Raw genomic sequence first — 20,027 nt, forward strand, 5'->3', positions numbered from 1 at the left:
TTCAGTACCCAGTAGACAAAATCCTTGCTTTGATTTTTAAACTAGAGTCTCACCTTAAATAGAAAGAGATATTGCATTCAAACTATAAAAATAAAGAGGGCCATAATAGAGTAAAAAGAATCAAATTTGCCTTTTGACAGCATATAACCATAACACTTATGGATGGCATCACCAACTCAATGGACATGAGTTTGAGTAAACTCCGGGAATTGGTGATGGACAGGGAAGCCTGGCATGCTGCGGTCCATGGGGTTGCAAAGAGTCAGACACAACTGAGTGACTGGACTGAACTGAACTGAACTGAGCAATAAAACTAGACAAAATATCAAAACAGTCATTTTCACAGAGTGTAACTGGCAACAAGGCCTGGGAGCAGTATGAGAAGAGAAACATATGAAGTGACCTATAGTTTTGCTCTGCCTTTTTACCTGAGAGTACATATAAAGCTGGAGTGGATGCAGATGGAGCTCAACAAAGTTAAAAATCTTGTTGAGGAGGCAGAAATGAGTTTGGGGGTCATAATATGTTTGGAATTTATGGGTCGGTCAAGCTAGTAAGGAAAAAAAAAAAAAAAAAAAGAAATCTGCAAAGGGTTCCTGGACGTCTACATGCAGGTTCTCTGCCGATTCTTGGCTGAGGGTCACACTGTGCATGGGCAGGGTAAACTCTGTGAAGCCCAGAAGAGTGTAGCGGCTGAAAGGTGAATGGAGATCAGGAATTTGTGTAGGTATGGGAGGCTAGAATTCTGACCCAGCCATAATGGAGACACCCCACAAAGGTCATGTTTTTGTCTAAATACTTTGCCTAAAGGCAAAGTCTTTGTCCTCAAACTAATATACATTGGAAAGAGATTGGTTCTAAAGATCTATCTGATCAGAAATAATCAAGGGGACCCACCAGTGATTTAATCAGAAAAATAATCTAACAGCATAATCTAAGACAGCATAATCTAAACTCCTATACCTTCCTCCTTGCTCATATGCGATAAATATTTATTAGGAATGCAAGTAATATCTAATGTGGCCTATTATTAATAACAAAAATAGTCAAGAGAAATTGACCACAAAGTATCTCAAATTTGGATATTGGACTTAGGATGTTATAAAAGCTATTATTAATATGTTGAAGAATGTAAAGTTTAAAAAAGACACAATCAGTGGATAGATGCAAAATGCAGCAGAGAAATTAAACTTATATAGAAAACAATCAAGTGGAAATTATAGAACTAAAATGGAAAATATATGAAGGAAAAAATTCATGGGATGGGTGTGATAACAGATTAAAGACTACCTGAAAAGATCAGTAGACCCAGAAGAAAAGTAGGTAGAAATTATTTAATCTAAGGGTAGTAGGAAATTTTCACAATTAGAGATATAGATTTTAATTTTATCTACCCATAAATTTATAGAACAAGTAGAATGTCAATGAGAATATATAAAACCTGAACATTATCAACTAAATTGACCTAACTGACAACTATACAACATCTTTTCAAATAAATGAGGAAGATTATCCAAGATGGAAAACAAGCTAGGATATAAAATGAATTTAAATAAACTTCAAAAAATTGATATCTTACAAAGTATGTCCTTTGCCCATAAGGGTTTTAATCAAAATCAACTAGTAACATAACTATAAAAGTCCCCAAATATTTGGAATAAAATGATACATGTAAATAATTTATAGGTCAAAGTAGAAATCACAAGAGAAATTAGAAACTATTGAATTATTATAAAAATACAGCACATCAAAATTTGTGGAATACAGTTTAAACTGTATTTATAGGGAAATTTACTGCATAAAATGCTGTCCTTTACTAACAAATATGGTCCAAGTTTCTACTTTAAGAAGCTTGAAAACCAAAAGCAGATTAAGACCTCCATAAGTAGAAGGAAAAATTCATAAAAACATAGCAGAAGTCTATATAAAAGAAAACAAAGCACAGAGAAAATTTACAATGCTGAAAGTTCTTTCAAAACAGAACCCCAAGTGAGGCTGTTTAATAGTAGGAAGCAAATGAGTGGTATTATCACAGAATCTTAGAGATATTACAAAGACAGTAATTATTATGAATGATTTTATGTCAATAAATGTAATTTAAAATGGGAATATTATTTAAAAAATACCTATCCAAACTGACAGTGAAGTGGAAAATCTGCAGCTCTAATTAATAAATAGATCTTTATAATAAAGATCTGTCCCTTCCCCCTCAAAAACAATCTTTGGGCCCAGATTTGGTGAATTTCATCACAAATGTAAGAAAAAAAATATTATAATCTTCCAGAAAACAGTGGAGGGATGAATAATTTCCTTCTTATTTTAAGAGGAGAGAATAACTTTTAATACCAAAACTTAAAATTATAACATGAATACCACCCCAGAAATAAAAATTAAGAAAGGAAAAGAAAATTATAGACCCATGATCATAGTCATAAAGATTCTGAACAAAACATTATAGTCAAATTCAGCAATTTAAAGAGGGAGAAGCATATATTCTAGCATTAAGGCTAAAAAAATTGTGAAGTAAATGATAGCTTTCTTTGTCTACTCAATTCATTCTCAACTTGTATTCATTTCTTCTATTCATTGGTCTCTAGAAGTATTCTTCATGGTCCGTGGTTATTTGTAATATAATAAGTTCCATACAGAGTGAAGCAAGAAAAATGGATATGGTAGAATTATGGCGATAGCTAAAAGGGTTTGCATTTATAACATGTTCAGAGGTTTTGAGGGCTGAGTGCTGTTTATATGCATGACTACATTTAGTATTTACAACAGATGTCTGGAATATATCCTACGTTCATTTACATAGCTGAGGAAACTGATATTCATATAAATACAATTGTCCCAGATCTCACTTTTCAAACAAACGTATTGTAGAAGTGTAACTTTTTCAAGAAGGCTACATTTTCTGTCAGAGGTAGAGCGAAGGTCCTCCAAGAAGTCCATGCCCTAATTCTCAGAACCTGTGAATATGTTACCTTACTGTGGAGAAAACGCTTTGCTAATTGATTAAGATTAAGGACCTTGAAAGAGGGGAATTATCATGAATTATCCAGGCAGACCCAACCTAATCATTCAATCCTTAAAAGTAGAAGAGGGGAGGGAGGAGGGTTCAGGATGGGGAACACATGTATACCTGTGGTGGATTCATTTTGATATTTGGCAAAACTAATACAATTATGTAAAGTTTAAAAATAAAATAAAATTAATTAAAAAAAAAAAAAAAGTAGAAGAGGGGGGCAGAAAAGTGGACCAGGGAGGTACAGTATAAGAAGCACTGCCACTGCCCTTTAGGATGGAAGAAGATGTTCCCAAGCCAAAGAATGTGATGGCTCCCAGAAGGTGAAGAGGACCTTAATTTAGAGCAGGATTAAGGAGACATTGGTCCAAAATTTCAAAGAACTGAGTTCTGTCGGGAACCCACGTGAGTAGGAAAGGGATTCTCAGCTAGACCTTCGGAAAATAACAAAAGTGTGCTGACACCTTGATTGTTTTCTAGTGAGGTTCATGCTACACTCCTGACCTACAAAACTACAAGATAATACATTTGTGTTGTTTTAAGTCCCTAAAGTTGCCATAATTTGTTACAGCAGCCACAGGAAAGGAATGCAGTCTTCAAATCATGTGTTATATATCACCATGTATTTCTCCTATATCTGGAACTTGTCCTCTTTGGCATGAAGCACTTTTTTAATGTTGAAAGCAACTGTTTGATTATGTTAGAGATCCAGAAACTTAACGTGAGAAATCAGTAGCCAGAAGTGACACAACCTACAGACGTTCCCTCTTAGGTATGGGATCTCTCCAACCACTACCGTAATGGAGGAGCCATGTGGACCTCTTCTACTCCATGGCTCCTTCCATTGGTGTTTGCACTGGGATAAGGGGGGAGTCTGCCGTTTCTTTCCCTCAGTAAATTGATCCTGAGCACCAGATGTTAGTGGCTAAACTTTACTGAAAAAACTAGGAAGACAGGCAAAGGTCAGTCTCCATGAGAATTTGTGAAGGCATCCCAGGACTGACATACAACCCAGAGCTTGTCCAGTGATTAGATGCTAGTAAGATAATTCCTAGTCAAGCACAACTGTCTTAGGAGGCCTTAGTGCTTAAGCGCTTCCTGGATAAGTCAACAAATTCTAGTCACTGAAAAGAAGGAAGAACAATCAATGTTGGTGATATTGAAGTACTCTTTTTCTTACTTTTCTGGCACAGTTAGTGTTTGATTTTCAATTTATTTCTCTTGCTGAGTAGTGTGATTTGGTCAGAATGTAGCAGGGACATATAAGTGGATAATGATTCCTTAAAGCATTTTGATAGATTTTCCCCAGATACCTAAAAATGTGTATATTTCAGAGTAAAGTTAATGATTTACCTCTGTTTTAATTATTTTTAAGCCAAAAATAGCTGTTAAAGTGAACACAGGGGGTCAAATGTGCGGGTTCTATCCTGGCTTGGTGACCCATTAGCATTTATAGGGTCTGTGATTCTTTAGTGTGTTCTGATTTGATTTTCCTTTCCACAATTCCTTTCTCTGTCTGAAGCTCAGTACCTGAATGTCTGAAAAAGCAGTTTGAGTCATTATTATTGTGGATGATTACATTCCTTTAATTTTTGAAAACTACCATTACAGCAGCAACCTTTCAAGACTTCGGGTAAAGCTGGAGCCCCAGGCTGATGACTTTAGAAAAGAGGCTGAATAAGCATCATTTGGCTGCTGGTTGGCAACAGCTTGAAAACTTCTTTCTGTTCTATTTACATGACTAGAAAGATAGTTTTGTTTCACAGTCTCTGGTTTTACTTTCTGTCCCTTTTCCCCCTTCTTCTCTAATGATCCTAGAGAGACTAAGGCACAACAGGCCTTTCAACCCCTAAATAAAAACTGCAACAGAATATTGGCAATGTTAGGTGTGTGAAAGCAAAACCACAACATACATAACCCTCTGTAGACCAATTGGCTCGACCCAAACTTTAGACAATTACTTAGTCATGCCCCAGCTTTTGGCCAGAACTTGAAAAAAAAATATTGAGAATTCCCCTTGATGGATTTTTAATGTAACCAAAAACCACTGCTTACCACCCATACTTCCTTCCTCTTTCAAATTTCTAAAATGCTTGCCCTTTTGTCCTCCAACTAACATCCACTTTTTACTGGATGGAATACTAAATATATGTACTCTCTTAATTTATCTCTCATAATTATCTACATTCTTTGCATTTTTAATAGATTTCTGAAATTTCTTATTTGCTTGGTGACTGCTATAAAGTAGATTTCCAAGGAGAATCCCTTGACTAGCTATCAGGAAAGACAGCAAAATGATTGTGAGAACATGTTCAGGTAACTCGAAGAAAGCAAAAGTGGTTACGTGGAAAAGTGCAATTGGATTTTGCAAAGCCTGTCACTGGGTAGTATTGCTCTGTGTTCCTGGTGTAGACACTGCTTCTTCCCCTTTTGTTCCTAACCACTCCTCTGTTACTATTTAAATGGAAATTAAAACAAAGTTAGCAAATAAAATGCCTTACAACAGAATGGTCTGTCCCAGGTCAGATCTAGATTGGAGAGAGGCAACTAAGAATATGTTTTATTGGGTTTATGAATAAAGGTACTTTGACCTCAGTGAAGGGAAAGACTTTTTTGCATTTTATTCTATCCATATGTCACATGTAAGCATGGACTAATCAGTTTTTAAATACTGGATTATTCTTAAAGCCAGTTGATAAATGATTGTGACAATTTTAGGAGGAAATGGCTATTACTTTTCTTATTAATAAATCTCAAGCATAATAAACTGTTTTTTATATTGACACCTAAAGGGGATCATCCATATGCCAGACAACTGAAAGTGTTACTCATTAAAAATAACTTCCTTCATCTATCTCTTAATTATTTGTGAAACACCTAGTATGAACCTGAAAACTGTAATATAAACTGAAAAGGCAATGATATTAATTATAGCAGCTGCAAGTTTTGAGTCTTTTATAAGTTATTGCTGCATTGCTGTGTGCCTTTGATTAGGGAAGTTCCCGTTAATTTTTTAAAATTTATTTATCTTTTTGTTGAAGGATAATTGCTTACAGAATTTTGTTGTTTCCTGTCAAACTTAAATATGAATCAGCCATTAGTTCAGTTCAGTTCAGTTGCTCAGTCACGTCCGACTCTTTGCGACCCCATGAATCGCAGCACGCCAGGCCTCCCTGTCCATCACCAACTCCCGGAGTTCACTCAGACTCATGTCCATCGAGATGGTAATGCCATCCAGCCATCTCATCCTCTGTCATCCCCTTCTTCTCCTGCCTCCAATCCCTCCCAGCATCAGAGTCTTTTCCAATGAGTCAACTCTTCGCATGAGGTGGCCAAAGTACTGGAGTTTCAGCTTTAGCATCATTCCTTCCAATGAACACCCAGGGCTGATCTCCTTCAGAATGGACTGGTTGGATCTCCTTGCAGTCCAAGGGACTCTCAAGAGTCTTCTCCAACACCACAGTTCAAAAGCATCAATTCTTTGGTGCTCAGCCTTCTTCACAGTCCAACTCTCACATCCATACATGACTACTGGAAAAACCATAGCCTTGACTAGATGGACCTTTGTTGGCAAAGTAATGCCTCTGCCTTTGAATATGCTATCTAGGTTGGTCATAATAATTTCATGGCTGCAATCACCATCTGCCATGATTTTGGAGCCCAAAAAAATAAAGTCTGACACTGTTTCCACTGTTTCCCCATCTATTTCCCATGAAGTGATGGTACCAGATGCCATGATCTTCATTTTCTGAATGTTGAGCTTTAAGCCAACTTTTTCACTCGCCACTTTCACTTTCATCAAGAGGCTTTTTAGTTCCTCTTCACTTTCTGCCATAAGGGTGGTGTCATCTGCATATCTGAGGTTATTGATACTTCTCCCGGCAATCTTGTTTTCAGCTTGTGCTTCTTCCAGCCCAGCATTTCTCATGATGTACTCCGCATAGAAGTTAAATAAGCAGGGTGACAATATACAGCCTTGACGTACTCCTTTTCCTATTTGGAACCAGTCTGTTGTTCCATGTCCAGTTCTAACTGTTTCTTCCTGACCAGCATACAGATTTCTCAAGAGGCAGGTCAGGTGGTCTGGTATTCCCATCTCTTTCAGAATTTTCCACAGTTTATTGTGATCCACACAGTCAAAGTCTTTGGCATAGTCAATAAAGCAGAAATAGATGTTTTTCTGAAACTCTCTTGCTTTTTCGATGATGCAGCAGATGTTGCCAATTTGATCTCTGGTTCCTCTGCCTTTTCTAAAATGGTCTTGGACATCTGGAAGTTCACGGTTCATGTATTGCTGAAGCCTGGCTTGGAGAATTTTGAGCATTACTTTACTAGTGTGTGAGATAAGTGCAATTGTGTGGTAGTTTGAGCATTCTTTGGCATTGCCTTTCTTTGGGATTGGAATGAAAACTGACCTTTTCCAGTCCTGTGGCCACTGTTGAGTTTTCCAAATTTGCTGGCATATCACAGCATCATCTTCCAGGATTTGAAATAGCTCAACTGGAATTCCATCACCTCCACTAGCTTTGTTCATAGTGATGCTTTCTAAGGCCCACTTGACTTCACATTCCAGGATGTCTGGCTCTAGGTGAGTGATCACACCATTGTGATTATCTAGGTGTACATTTATCCCCTCCCTTTTGAACCTCCCTCCCACCTCTCTTCCCATCCCACCCCTCTAGGTTGATACAGAGCCCCTGTTTGAATTTTCTGAGCCATACAGCAAATTCCCGTTGACTATCTATTTTACATATTGTAATGTAAGTTTCCACATTACTCTTTCCATACATCTCACCCTCTCCTCCCCTCTCTCCACGTCCATAAGTGTATTCTTTATGTCCGTTTCTCCATTACTGCCCTGTAAATAAATTCTTCAGTACCATTTTTGTAGATTCTGTATATATGCACTAGAATAGGATATTAACCTTTCTGTTTCTGACTTACTTCATTTTGTATAATAGGTTGTGGGTTCATCCACCTTATTGGAACTGACTCAAAGGCATTCCTTTTTATGGCTGATTAATATTCCATTGTGTAAATGTATAATTTCTTTATCCATTGATCTGTCAATGGACATCTAGGTGGCTTCCATGTTCTAGCTATTGTAAATAGTTCTGCAATGAAAATGGGATACATGTGTCTTTTTTGATTTTGGTTTTTCAGTGTACATGCCTAGGAGTGGGATTGCTGGGTCACATGGTGGTTTTTTTCCTAGTTTTTTAAGGAATCTCCATACTGTCTTCCATAGTGGCTGTATCAATTTACATTTCCACCAACCGTGCAAGAGTGTTCATTTTTCCACACCTTCTGCAGCATTTCTTGTTTGTAGACTTTTTGATGATGGCCATTCTGACCAGTGTGAGGTGATATCTCATTGTAGTTTTGATTTGCATTTCTCTAATAAAGAGTGACATTGAGCATCTTTTCATGTGTTTGTTAGCCATCTGTATGTCTTCACTGGAGAAATGTCTCTTTAGGTCTTTTTCCCACTTTTTGATTAGGTTGTTTGTTTTTCTGGTATTGAGTTGTATGCTCTGCTTGTATATTTTAGAAATTAATCCTTTGTCAGTTGTTTCATTTGCTATTATTTTCTCCCATTCTGAGGGTTGTCTTTTCACCTTGCTTATAGTTTCCTTTACTATGCAAAAGGTTTGAGTTTAATCAGGTCCCATTTGTTTACTTTTGTTTTTATTTACATTATTCTAGGAGATGGGTCATAAAAGATCTTGCTTTGATTTATGCCATCGAGTGTTCTGCCTATATTTTCCTCTAAGAATTTTATAGTTTCTGGTCTTATATTTAGCTCTTTAATCCATTTTGTGTTAAGAGTAAGTCCTGTTCTACCCATTTATACAGATGAAGAAGCTGAAGTTCAGAGAGTTAAGTTGCCCTGAATCTTACAGGTAGAGAAAGATGGTACAAGGGTTTGAACTTAGGTATATTTGGATTACAGTTATAGAACATTTATCACTCAAGTGCATAAAACAACAAAGTCTTGACTGTTGAGGAATGTGGAGATTAACAGACAAGACAGACATGTATAGACCAATGACTAAGGAAGGAAAATTGCAGGGGTGACTAACTCTGGTGTTTGTGTGTGTGTGTGTGTGTGTGTGTGTGCACGTGCGCGTGCTCAGCCATGTCTGACTCTTTGCAACCCACGGACTGTAGACCACCAAGCTCCTCTGCCAAGGGATTTTCCCAGCAAGAATATTAGAGTGTGTTGCCATTTCCTTCTCCATGGGATCTTCCCCACCCAGGGATCTCACCCATGTCTCCTGCATTAACAGGCAGATTCTTTAACACTGCACCACCTGGGGAACCAAATTGCTTAAGATTGTTTTAGAAGTTTTCCAGAAATAACATAAGTGCTACTTAAATATCGTCCTTCAGGAATCCACAGAACACGAATGAGTGTTAGCTCTGCACAGCCGCTGTGCTTTGAAATATCATCCAGAGCCCTTTGTTACACTGCTTGGTCTTGAGCTTGACACAGACATTGGAAATGAAGTCACAGCATTAACATTAGGAAAAGCGCTGTGTGCTATAAGTGCTTGTGGTGAGTTAATCAAGAGTGAATGGATTTTGTTGGCATAATACGAACATAATAGGGATGAATAAATACTAAATAGAGAAACAAATTAATGATGAATTAGAAGAAAGTTCATTTATTTAAAACTTTAAGTAAGTGACTTTTTAAATAATTATACACCATGTTGTGCAGGATTATCCCAGCATACTGGTTATTTCCTGTTTCTCTAGGCACTTAGAGCAGCTGCATGAAGTCAGGTCACAATGGAACCATTTCTCACACAGAAGCAATAACTTACTAAAGAGTTATTCAGGAAGAAGCAGTGGTGATGCATCTGCCAAAAGTGCTTGATAGAACCTGGGATTAGAATTTACCCTGGAAGAAGCTGGCTCAGTGTGTCATACAAACAAAATGCTTGTAATTGCATGCTTCTAAATTGAAACTCTGGCATCTGTTGGAGTATTTTTCTGATGCCAAGAAACCAAATGAAACAAAAAGTCAAGAAACTGAAGCTGAAAACCCAAGTACAGTGTAATACGCTAAGAACTAGGTTACCTTGCTTCTCCTTTGATATTTGGCTTGTGACCTGCCACAGAATGTTGTGGTTACTTTTGCAATATTGTTGTTATTTGTGTGGTCCATTTATCATTTAGACTGGACTTTACCTTTTGTTTTTGGTGAGATCAAGTAACTGCTTGTTTGTTATAGGTCAGCTTGATTCAGAAATGTAACTTTGCAGAACCCTGGAATCTCTTATCTTGCAGAACACCAGTAACTGAAAATTGGGAAGGGCAGCTTGAAAAACCACAAGGTGAAAAGTATAAGTGCTCGTTTCCTTGCCCAAAGGAGAAGTGAGCATTTCCTTGTGGCCTTTACTCAAAGTCAGTGACACGTATTTTCCACAGTATAATCAGCTCATATTTTTGAATCAAGGGGGTGAAATGATTTACATATTCTACTTTTATCTTATCTTGTTATGAATTATTCTCAAAACGAAGTTTAGTATAATCACAATTTAGGGTGCAAAAAGTCCAAGCCAATACTTGTTAATAAAAAGGCTAAAAAAATTGGTATTATTTGTAGTGGCTGGAAAAAAGGAAATAAACAGACAGGTTTTTCTTTTTAAATTGATAGATACTCCCTTCACAAGAAATAAACTTCTATTTCAAATATTAAGTATCAAGTATATGAGATGGTTAGAAAATCTTTCCATAATCAATCACTCTTTCATGTTCTAGATGTATGTCTATAAAATCCTGCAAAACTTCTGATAAAGTTTATCAGCAGTTAAAGTTCAAACTCTAACCTGTTACCTTCTCCAAATCTTTTTTCCCCCTCTACTTCTGATAGATAAAAAGCACTGTTATGTTCCTATTAATACAGAACAAAATCTAGGGGTCTTTGGCTCATCCTTTTTGTTCATCTGTTTCTTCACCATTTCACTTTACAACATCTATACACATTCAGTCAGTCAAGTTCATCCATTTTCTTTCCAAAATGGCCCTTGCTGCTATTTCACTTCAGTGAAATACTGTGAATTTTCAGTGAAATTCAGTGAAATGCTGCTGCTAAGTCACTTCAGTCGTGTCCGACCCTGTGTGACCCCATAGATGGTAGCCCACCAGGTTCCCCCGTCCCTGGGATTCTCCAGGCAAAAACACTGGAGTGGGTTGCCATTTCCTTCTCCAATGCATGAAAGTGAAAAGTGAAGGGGAGTCGCTCAGTCATGCCCGACTCTTCGCAACCCCATGGACTGCAGCCCATCAGGCTCCTCCGTCCATGGGATTTGCCAGGCAAGAGTACTGGAGTGGGGTGCCATTGCCTTCTCAACCTTGAGGTTAACTTTGACATTTGTAACAGCCTTGTATGTAGTCCTTAAAATATGCATAGAATTCTACCTTTCTGTCCATCAGAGTAAGCCTTCTAACTAGCAAACTCTTCTGAAATTTGTTCACAACTTGAACAAATTCTAATGTGTCTGTTCACTGCTCTGCCTCAATGAAAGAGACCTGCTTGCTCTCCTAGGTTACATTCAAATTGCTTATTTCTCTGGTCTTTTTCCTGCCTTTTTCTCTACTTAAAAATAACCTTTTCCCTCTGCCTGTTGAAATCTTGCACACATCTACATAATTTCCATTTAATGATTTTCTAAAGCCTACATGAAACACTGCGAGTTCTATAGGCATTTTTAAAACAAATTGTTTTAAAAAATTGTCATTTTGCCAATTGTTTTGCACATGATGTTATTCAGCAGCAATGTTTTACTTTCAAAACTGTCTTAAGCAGAACCATATACACATATGCATACAAATACACTTACATGTGTGAGTGTAATATATATATGTATATAATTTTATTGGAATTTATTGATTTGCTAAGTTCATTTTGGTAACATTTACTTTCATAAAGTCAATAAGTAGAAGACTGATGACTAAATTTGAAACTGATGATTATGAACAACAGATAGTCTGATCCTGGTTTTTGATTGATTGTTTTTCTTAAACTATATCATTGATATATATGAATAGCCTTAAATTACAGATTTTTATGATTTATTTTGCCATTTCAGACAAATCTGTCAATCAACAGGGAAGGCAGGGAAAAATTATACTAATATCTGCATAGAAACACATGAGGAACAGAAGTAAAATTATTTATGGACTGTGTTGTGTTGAATTTACTATATAACATGTTTGAGTCCATTTTTTTCAGATGATCATTTGCTTTTAGGGTAACATTTACAGTAAAGTTGGGAAGCTCAGACAGAGCTACCTCACACCACACCTGCAGTTCCCTCTTATTATTAACATCTTATATTGGTAAGGTACATTTGTTACAATTAATAAACAAATACTGATTCACTATTATTAACTAAAGTCCCTACTTTGATTATATTTCCTTGGATTTTATGTTTTGTGCTTTTTATCAATTTTAAGAGAGTTATAGTTACATTTTAGGAATGAAATTTGAATATAATAGTGGAATTATCAAAATACTCCATGGATTCTTTAGTTTCTGTGGAGCATAGCAAAAACAATGTTCTTTCTGTTTAGTCTTGTCTATTATCTGTCATCCTCAGCCACCCTTTTTCAAATTATGTTTCTCAATAAAGAATTATGTTCTGTCTAGTTCACTAAATAAAATGCACTGTTTAATGCCCCGTGCCTGAGTTGGCTTTCTGCTTGGATGATCTGTTTCTCTTTTTGTCCAGCTAGTGAATTTTTTATTAACCCCCTAAAATCTAACATAAGAACCATCTACTCTATGGCTCCATTCCTTAAAATGCCAATAATTATTCTATTTTGGTTTTAGGATCAGGCATTTTTGTCAAATATTCAAATTTCTCATGTATTTTGTTTTGACTTATCACTTCACTCCCTATTTGACTAATTTAATACATTTCCATTTCCTTTGTATAGATATGACATACAGAATTTGAGAAAACGACACGTTTAACTAAAGGGAAATCCTATAAAATCTGATGAAGTTCTGATGTGTGTGTATGTGTGCGCATGAGTATAGGAACTTTCCTTTTTTGTCTTTCTGGCCTACAGTTAAGTCAATAGAAATGAGCTGAATTTAACCATTGCAACCATGAGACTTTTTATGTGACTATTTTAAGTTTTACAGTTTAATATTACAATAAGATTTGCAATTTAGAAAAACTGGATTTGGGGGACTGATAAAAAGAATACCATTAACATAATTTTTTGCAAGTCCAATATAATTTAATTATCACTTTGATCATGAGCAATAATAGTTCTTCCCACTGAAATTTAACCCTGTAAGTGATGCTAATACAGCTTGGAGTAGGTTGCAAAACACAAAAAGATTATTACAGAAAAAGATGATAATTATTTTTTGTAATAACAGAAACCATTTACATTTGAATAGTGTCAAACAGCTATTGGCTTCTTACATATCATTTAATCCTGAGAGAAATTTATTCATATTGGCACTAAAGACATTGCTATCTCCATTTAGAGTTGAGGAAGCTGAATGTAAAAGTGATTAGGAAGCTTAACTAAGGTTATACAACCATTGTGTTACAGGAGAGAAGTGAAGTGAAGTGAAAGTCACTCAGTCATGTCTGACTGTTTGCGATCCCATAGACTATACACTCCATGGAATTCTCTAGGCCAAAATACTGGAGTGGGTAGCCTCTCCATTCTCCAGGGGATCGTCCCAACCCAAGGATCAAACCCAGGTCTCCCACATTGCAGGAAGATTCTTTACCAGCTGAGTCACAAGGGAAGCCCTACAGAAGAGAACCAGAACTCAGATCTCTAAAGGAGCCAGGGACTAACATTTTTCCTAGCAACAGATTTCATTCTATAACTCAAGCACTTAATATTTACCAGGTGATGTGCTGGGTTTGGAGATCCACATATGAAAAGTCAAGTTTCCTTACAATAAACATTCAAATTAGGAAAAAAAAAAAAAAAAAGTGAATTCCATTTCTTTTTTTTTCCTTCCCTGACTAATGAAGAGGCTTAAGGGCTGAGTTGTGCCCAAGTGTTGGAAATAGTAGGAGATTAGAAAAAGAAGTAAGTTTTGGGAGGCATGGATTACAAGGGAAGTTTCACACAGGCTGTAATTAGATAAATACCTGAACTCAGTCGCCGTGGAGATGAGAATGGGAGACAAGTTCGACATATATTTGGCAAGAATTTTAACAAAAGTCAAGACGTGACTGGATATTGGGAATGAAGAAAAATGGGTAGTTGAAGAAAAGTGAAAGTGAAAGTGAAGTCGCTCAGTCCTATCCAACTCTTTGCGACCCCGTGGACTGTAGCCCACCAGGCTCCTCCTTCCATGGGATTCTCCAGGCAAGAATACTGGAGTGGGTTGCCATTTCCTTCTCCAGAAGATCTTCCCTACCCAGGGATTGAACCCAGGTCTCCAGCAATGCAGGCAGACGCTTTAAGCTGTTCACATTATTTTTCTCCAAATAGGGAGTGATAGAGCATTACAGTGAAATGAGGGTGGAGTAACACATTAACTTTTTTCAGCATAAGCGTCCCTTCTTACCACGGCTCTCCATCTTCACTGATGACATTCTTGCCTAAACTTAAGCCTTGGTTTCTCTACCTATATTTTTCTTTCTCTGACTCAATATAACAATCCAGAGGCAGAATCTATTTTCATTGGAAGTGGGAGAGTCTTCGGGGATTGTCTGCAGAAATAGGATTCTCTGTCAGTAAACTCAGGAGAACATGAACTAGTTGCCAAAACCTTATAGAGGGTGAACAGTTAGGGATGAGAATACTGCAGGACATGAAGACAGCCTAGACAACGTTGGTTTCAGCGAACAGTGCACAGTACTTGGGGCTGAATTACAAGTACTGAGCTCCCAGCTGACCCAGCAATAGGAGCGCCTGCTTCCAGTAGACACCGCGGATGCGGAAACGACTGACAAGTGCTGTAAACAGTAGTCAGCTGGGACTCATTCAAAGAATGAGGTAAGGAATAGGACTTGGATGTACAAATAAAAGTTGTGGACTAGACGAAACCCATGGCTATTTGGCAGTGATAAAGCGTTGCTTTTTAAGCAGACTCTGCGTGATTTAGCGTGAGGAAACAATAAACCCTGTGTTTTTTTAACCTCATTGCCTACTTAGCTCAACCTGTCAATTTTCCTACCTGAAAGAAATCTGAATAAAGGTAAGAGAAAAATTGCTTACTCACCTGCTGCCTTAGGAAAGTTGGCTCTTAAAAAGTAGCAATTCTGGCAGCCTGTTCTTAACCCTTACTTGAACAAACTCAGGATTTGTCCTTACTTTCCATCTCATCTACAAAGCTCCACCTTAAATGCCCACCTAAACTTCAGCTCCTCTGCAAAATTCTGATGACTGATTCAACCAGTGAATATTTATGAAATTAAACAACATCTCTTCTCATGAAGGTTTCTAAAATGTTCATCAAGAGTATTTTTTGATCACTTAACAATAAAAATAACATAGATAGTATGGGATTTAATAAAACCAAGTTTCTCATGCACAAATGATAAACACTGAGAATTTTTATTCATCCAGTGGATGAAACTGGATGAAACTATCCATCCAGCACCAAGAAATATTTCATCCACAAAAAGTAGTTTTTAATAGCATAAATATATTTGAAAAATACTCTTTATTTTTAAACAAAAAATACTGTTTATTTGTTAACCAGTCCATTATTTAGTTATTTTTGTGGATCAGAAACTCAGATTGCTGTACAATTTCAATCAGGCTAAATTTTTGTGACAGCCTGTTTTTGTACAGTTACATACAAATTTCATGTACTTTTCCATTAAAGAATAAAATATTTGGGAAAAATAGCACTAACCTTTATGGGAAAGCAGTTTGTCAAATGATTCACCCCATTTTATTGCTTCTTCTGGGGAGACTCTGTTTGAGAAACAAAATGTTTTATACTGGAACATGCAGGAAGTCTATTTATGAATCTGCTGCAACATATGTTATCATATTGCTCTTTTCGGTCATATTTCACATGATTTCTCCTTTGATTATTATATGAAAGATCAAAAGTATTAGTCAAACTTCTTTTGGATTTTGCCTATCAGATGATGTGTTAACACTATCCTCTCTTGAGTTATTTTATTTTCTAAAAGAAAAACTAATCATGTCTTCAGTTAAAAACAAAGAGAAGGAAACCAGGTCGGTTATCTTTCTTAATTCATCGTATAGAAGAACCTAAACTGACTGTTATCTTTTAGTCAAACTTTTTTTTTAACTGCAATTTCCTTGAAACTTTTACCACAATATGCAGCAATTTAAAAAAAAAAATAGATACAGGAAGTTTGACTAATGAAGCTTTAAAGATGTAAGAAATATGAAATGTTTTTAATGCAATAAATGTTTTAGAAATGATAATTGAGAGAATTGAATATATTTGTCTTATATCTTTTATTGGTCATATTTTCTGTTTGGAAAAATTTGTATTATCCTAGTATATAAGCTTATTCCATTTTCTTTTTAAACTAAAGAAATGGCTAAAAATGACAAGACATCCCTTTTTGTGTTTTATGTTATATTATACCCAGGGCGTTTTTTCTGAATTACTGAAGAAAGAGATGAATAGTACTTTTCAATGACATTGTGCACACTCTTAATGAGTATTTCATCAGTTTATAAGGAGTAAAATATATCATTTAAAATTGACAGGCATATAATTTTAAAAGAGCATCTTTAAATTTTTATGAGATTATTTAATTCAAGCTATTAAAATAGTTTAATTTTATGGAATATTTCTAGTTTTTTTTGAAATGAGATCTCTAACCTTCCTTATATTACTGTATAATTTCCAATAAAATAGGAATCCCTAATTTCCTCTTTCTTAAATCTTTAATGATAGAATCAGCAAAATGTCCCCACAAATAATTACAAGTTATTCACCTTGTTTCTTTGGCCAATTGCCCAGATCTAGTGGAGGGAGTATCATCGTAAAACACAGGTTTCTGTACCAGAAGACTTAGCCTATTTCTTTTTTCCTTAGCTCTGTAATGAAAAGGCATTAGCTTCAGGACAATTTGGATGACAATTAAAATCTCTCTTTCTGACTGTCAAACAGATTTGTGACTGGTAATCACATGAACACCCTTTCTCACCCACCTCCACTCCTGACACACTCACAGTGGTCTTATTGAGAGTCTTATTTAAATACTATGTTTGTGGAGGAATTAAGATACCGTATGTGAAATATATTTCTCCCTCCATGACTATAAAATATTTGAGATTATATTTCAATAAGTATTATTACTGGTTCTTCTGTGTGGTTAAAATTGTTGGACTTAAAAAAAAGAACACTTTATATTTAACAATTGTTTACTCCTAATAAATACTTTTTTTTCAGTTGTAACAGTAGAATCAATATATTTTCAACCAGATATTTTAAAAACAAGTGCTAAGAAATATTCAATGTCAATCATGTTTTTAAAAGTAAAATGCTGATTTTTAAAATTATGATTTTTACCTGATTTTGGCTTCTTTGCTTGTTTCTTCTTTTCCTGAACCGTGTATTAACTTGAAAATAGTTTTTGCTTTTGGTTCGCACATACTTAATTGAGAAAAGAAAACCAATGATGTTTCCATCTTCTCTCTCTAAAATGAAGAGATGTCTAATTTATTACATCTTTCACTTGTTAATGCTACTCCCTTGTTATACATGGTGTAGTAAAAAGTTATCTCGATTCCGTCAGCAACCTTTAAAATAAAAATCAAGAGCTTATGTTTCTGCCTCTGCAAAAATATAGAACTGAGGAACTAAAGTACAATTCAGTCTAGAGTTGTTTAGGGAAATGATACTACAAATTTGCAAAAGGCCTCTTGGTCTCTAAGATAAAGACTAGTATTACCACAGTGCCACTTCTCTTTCTAGTTTGTGCAACCAGATGATGCTTTAATAGACTCAAATGACACCGTCATTTCCCACAGGAACTTTTTGAAAAGGTCTTTAACATGTGTAGTATGCGTTAAAATGTATCGGGGCAAAGTCCTGCACTAATCATTAGGAGATATTTCCCTTGTTCTTAAAAAAGTATTTTTCCTAATTTAATTACATTGAATTAGGTAAATTATATTTAATGTAATCATGTAATATTAATCACATTTACTTAACATAATGTATCAAAATAAGAATATAAATCATAGAGTTTCATAGTAGAAGAGGGCAGTTAAGAAGCATTTAATTCAATGATTTTTAAACACAGGTCCATGGAATGATTTTAGACATTCATAAAATGTTTACCAGTCCATGATGAAAATGGGAAAAAAAGATAATATGCAATTTTTTCTTGAACTACATATATTTTTAATGTGAAGCACTTATTTTGAATGTCTTTAATGAAATGTTTTTAATTTCTTTATGTCTTTAATGAAATATTTTAACTAGAGACGGCAGTGTGTATGATTGTTTATGTTCTTACTAAAAAAGAAATGGCAACTGTATGTTTGCTCAGCCTCCATTTTCTTTTGTTTCATGAATCCCAAATACTTCAGAAATGCTAATGTCGACCATAACTCACACTAAAAAGCAAACAAACAAGAAACCAAAAACCCAGGATGCAATATAGTAAGTGATTTATTCTTATAAAGTCCCAGAGGTTAGTAGAAGAGGAGATCTGGAATTATCAGAGCCTTTGATCTCCAGTAGCTTGTGCTTTAGTGTTTCCAAATCTTTGATATCCAGTTGTGAATGCTTTAATTACTCTAAAATTCTATATATTTAAAAAAGTTAGCAAATCTAAAAGAAAATTTATTTCCAATCTTTTGAGTGACTGATTTTAAGAAAATAGTTATTATTAGGGACTATTCTTAGGGATTCACAGGGATCCCTCTTAGGGATACCAACCAGGAAGTAAAAACATTTACAGAATTGAAATTAAGGAGTTTTAGTATATATTTATATGTACACACCTGATTCTATAACTTTTACTTTGAGCATATTTTAAGTTCACGTTGACTGCAAATTGAGTGTTAAAAATATTATACATGAGGGAATTTCATATGGCAAGTCTAGCTGGAAACAGATGTTGATAATGCAGGTACACTGTCATCATGAAGTCTTCTGTTCTCTAGTTGAATGAGGTCAAGGGCAGATGAGCAAGGATATCTTCTAGTCCCTAAGACTGTATTTGAATTATTATATCCAGAGGAGTGACAGACAGGAACTTACTATTTTCATAAGATTTCCTGAAGTTGTGTGTCAGATGTGCTCTTCATGGGCTGATAGAACTATGGAGACAGAGATTGTAAAAAACAGACACAATTACATCAAAGGCCTGTCCGAAGATCCGAAGAGAATTGGGAGATGTATGGACTTCCTCTGGGTGTATACAGACAGGTGGAAGCAGAAGAAAAGAAGGGTGGATGCTACATGATGGCCTGAGCTGATAATCATTCTTTGGGGTGCAGTTATCCTTTAGCTTGAAGAGTATTTTCCAAAGGTAGGTTCCTAGGTTGACTGTTGATTTTCTTTTTAATTTTGTTAAATGTCAGCACTTTTAAGATGTTACATTTTTGTCCCCTGGTATCCATTATCCCTGATGAGAAATCAGTGGTAATTTGTATCACATTTGTTACTCTCTTTTTTCTCTTTTACTCTCTTTTCTCTTTTTCTTTTTTCTCTCTGACTACTTTCCAGATTGTTTGTTTGTTTGTTTTAATCTCTGAGTTTAAAAAATTTGATTAGGATGTGAACAGTGTTCATTCATTCTATTTGGGATGTATTCAGCATGGGTTTATACTTTTCATCAAAATGAAACTTTTAGGCATCGAGTCTCCTTTTTCTCTCTCTCTCTTCCACTTTCAGAAACCCCAATTGCAGCTGTGCTTGACCTCTTGATATTGTCCACCTGGTCACTTAGGAACTCTTCAGTTTTTTCAGCCTCATTTCTTTCTGTTCCTCAGATGTTTTTTCCTTCCTAGGTCTTGATAGAAATTTTCACCAACCTTTTTTTTCTTCCTCAGTGCT

The 20,027-nt window shown here is 35.7% G+C and overlaps 1 protein-coding gene and 1 long non-coding RNA gene across 3 annotated transcripts in view; one reads left to right on the plus strand and one right to left on the minus strand.

The window, feature by feature from the left end:
* Positions 1 to 17,830, minus strand: part of RGS18 (regulator of G protein signaling 18) — a 31,643-nt gene extending 13,813 nt beyond the window's left edge. The window contains exons 1-3 of one of the 2 annotated variants that reach the window (NM_001192971.1): positions 17,529 to 17,830; positions 16,952 to 17,053; positions 15,882 to 15,943 (exon numbers count right to left, since the gene is read on the minus strand). In NM_001192971.1, the coding sequence (NP_001179900.1) occupies positions 15,882 to 15,943; positions 16,952 to 17,053; positions 17,529 to 17,647 (283 nt within the window). In that variant the 5' untranslated portion in view covers positions 17,648 to 17,830. The remainder of the gene's footprint in view (positions 1 to 15,881; positions 15,944 to 16,951; positions 17,054 to 17,528) is intronic. The other variant, XM_005216776.5, reaches the window with a different exon arrangement.
* Positions 14,073 to 20,027, plus strand: part of LOC107133223 (uncharacterized) — a 175,795-nt gene continuing 169,840 nt past the window's right edge. Inside the window, exon 1 of the long non-coding RNA XR_009490820.1 lies at positions 14,073 to 15,016. This is a non-coding gene — a long non-coding RNA (uncharacterized lncRNA). The remainder of the gene's footprint in view (positions 15,017 to 20,027) is intronic.

Source organism: Bos taurus, chromosome 16, assembly GCF_002263795.3.
Source record: "Bos taurus isolate L1 Dominette 01449 registration number 42190680 breed Hereford chromosome 16, ARS-UCD2.0, whole genome shotgun sequence".
Classification (NCBI taxonomy): Eukaryota; Metazoa; Chordata; class Mammalia; order Artiodactyla; family Bovidae; genus Bos; species Bos taurus.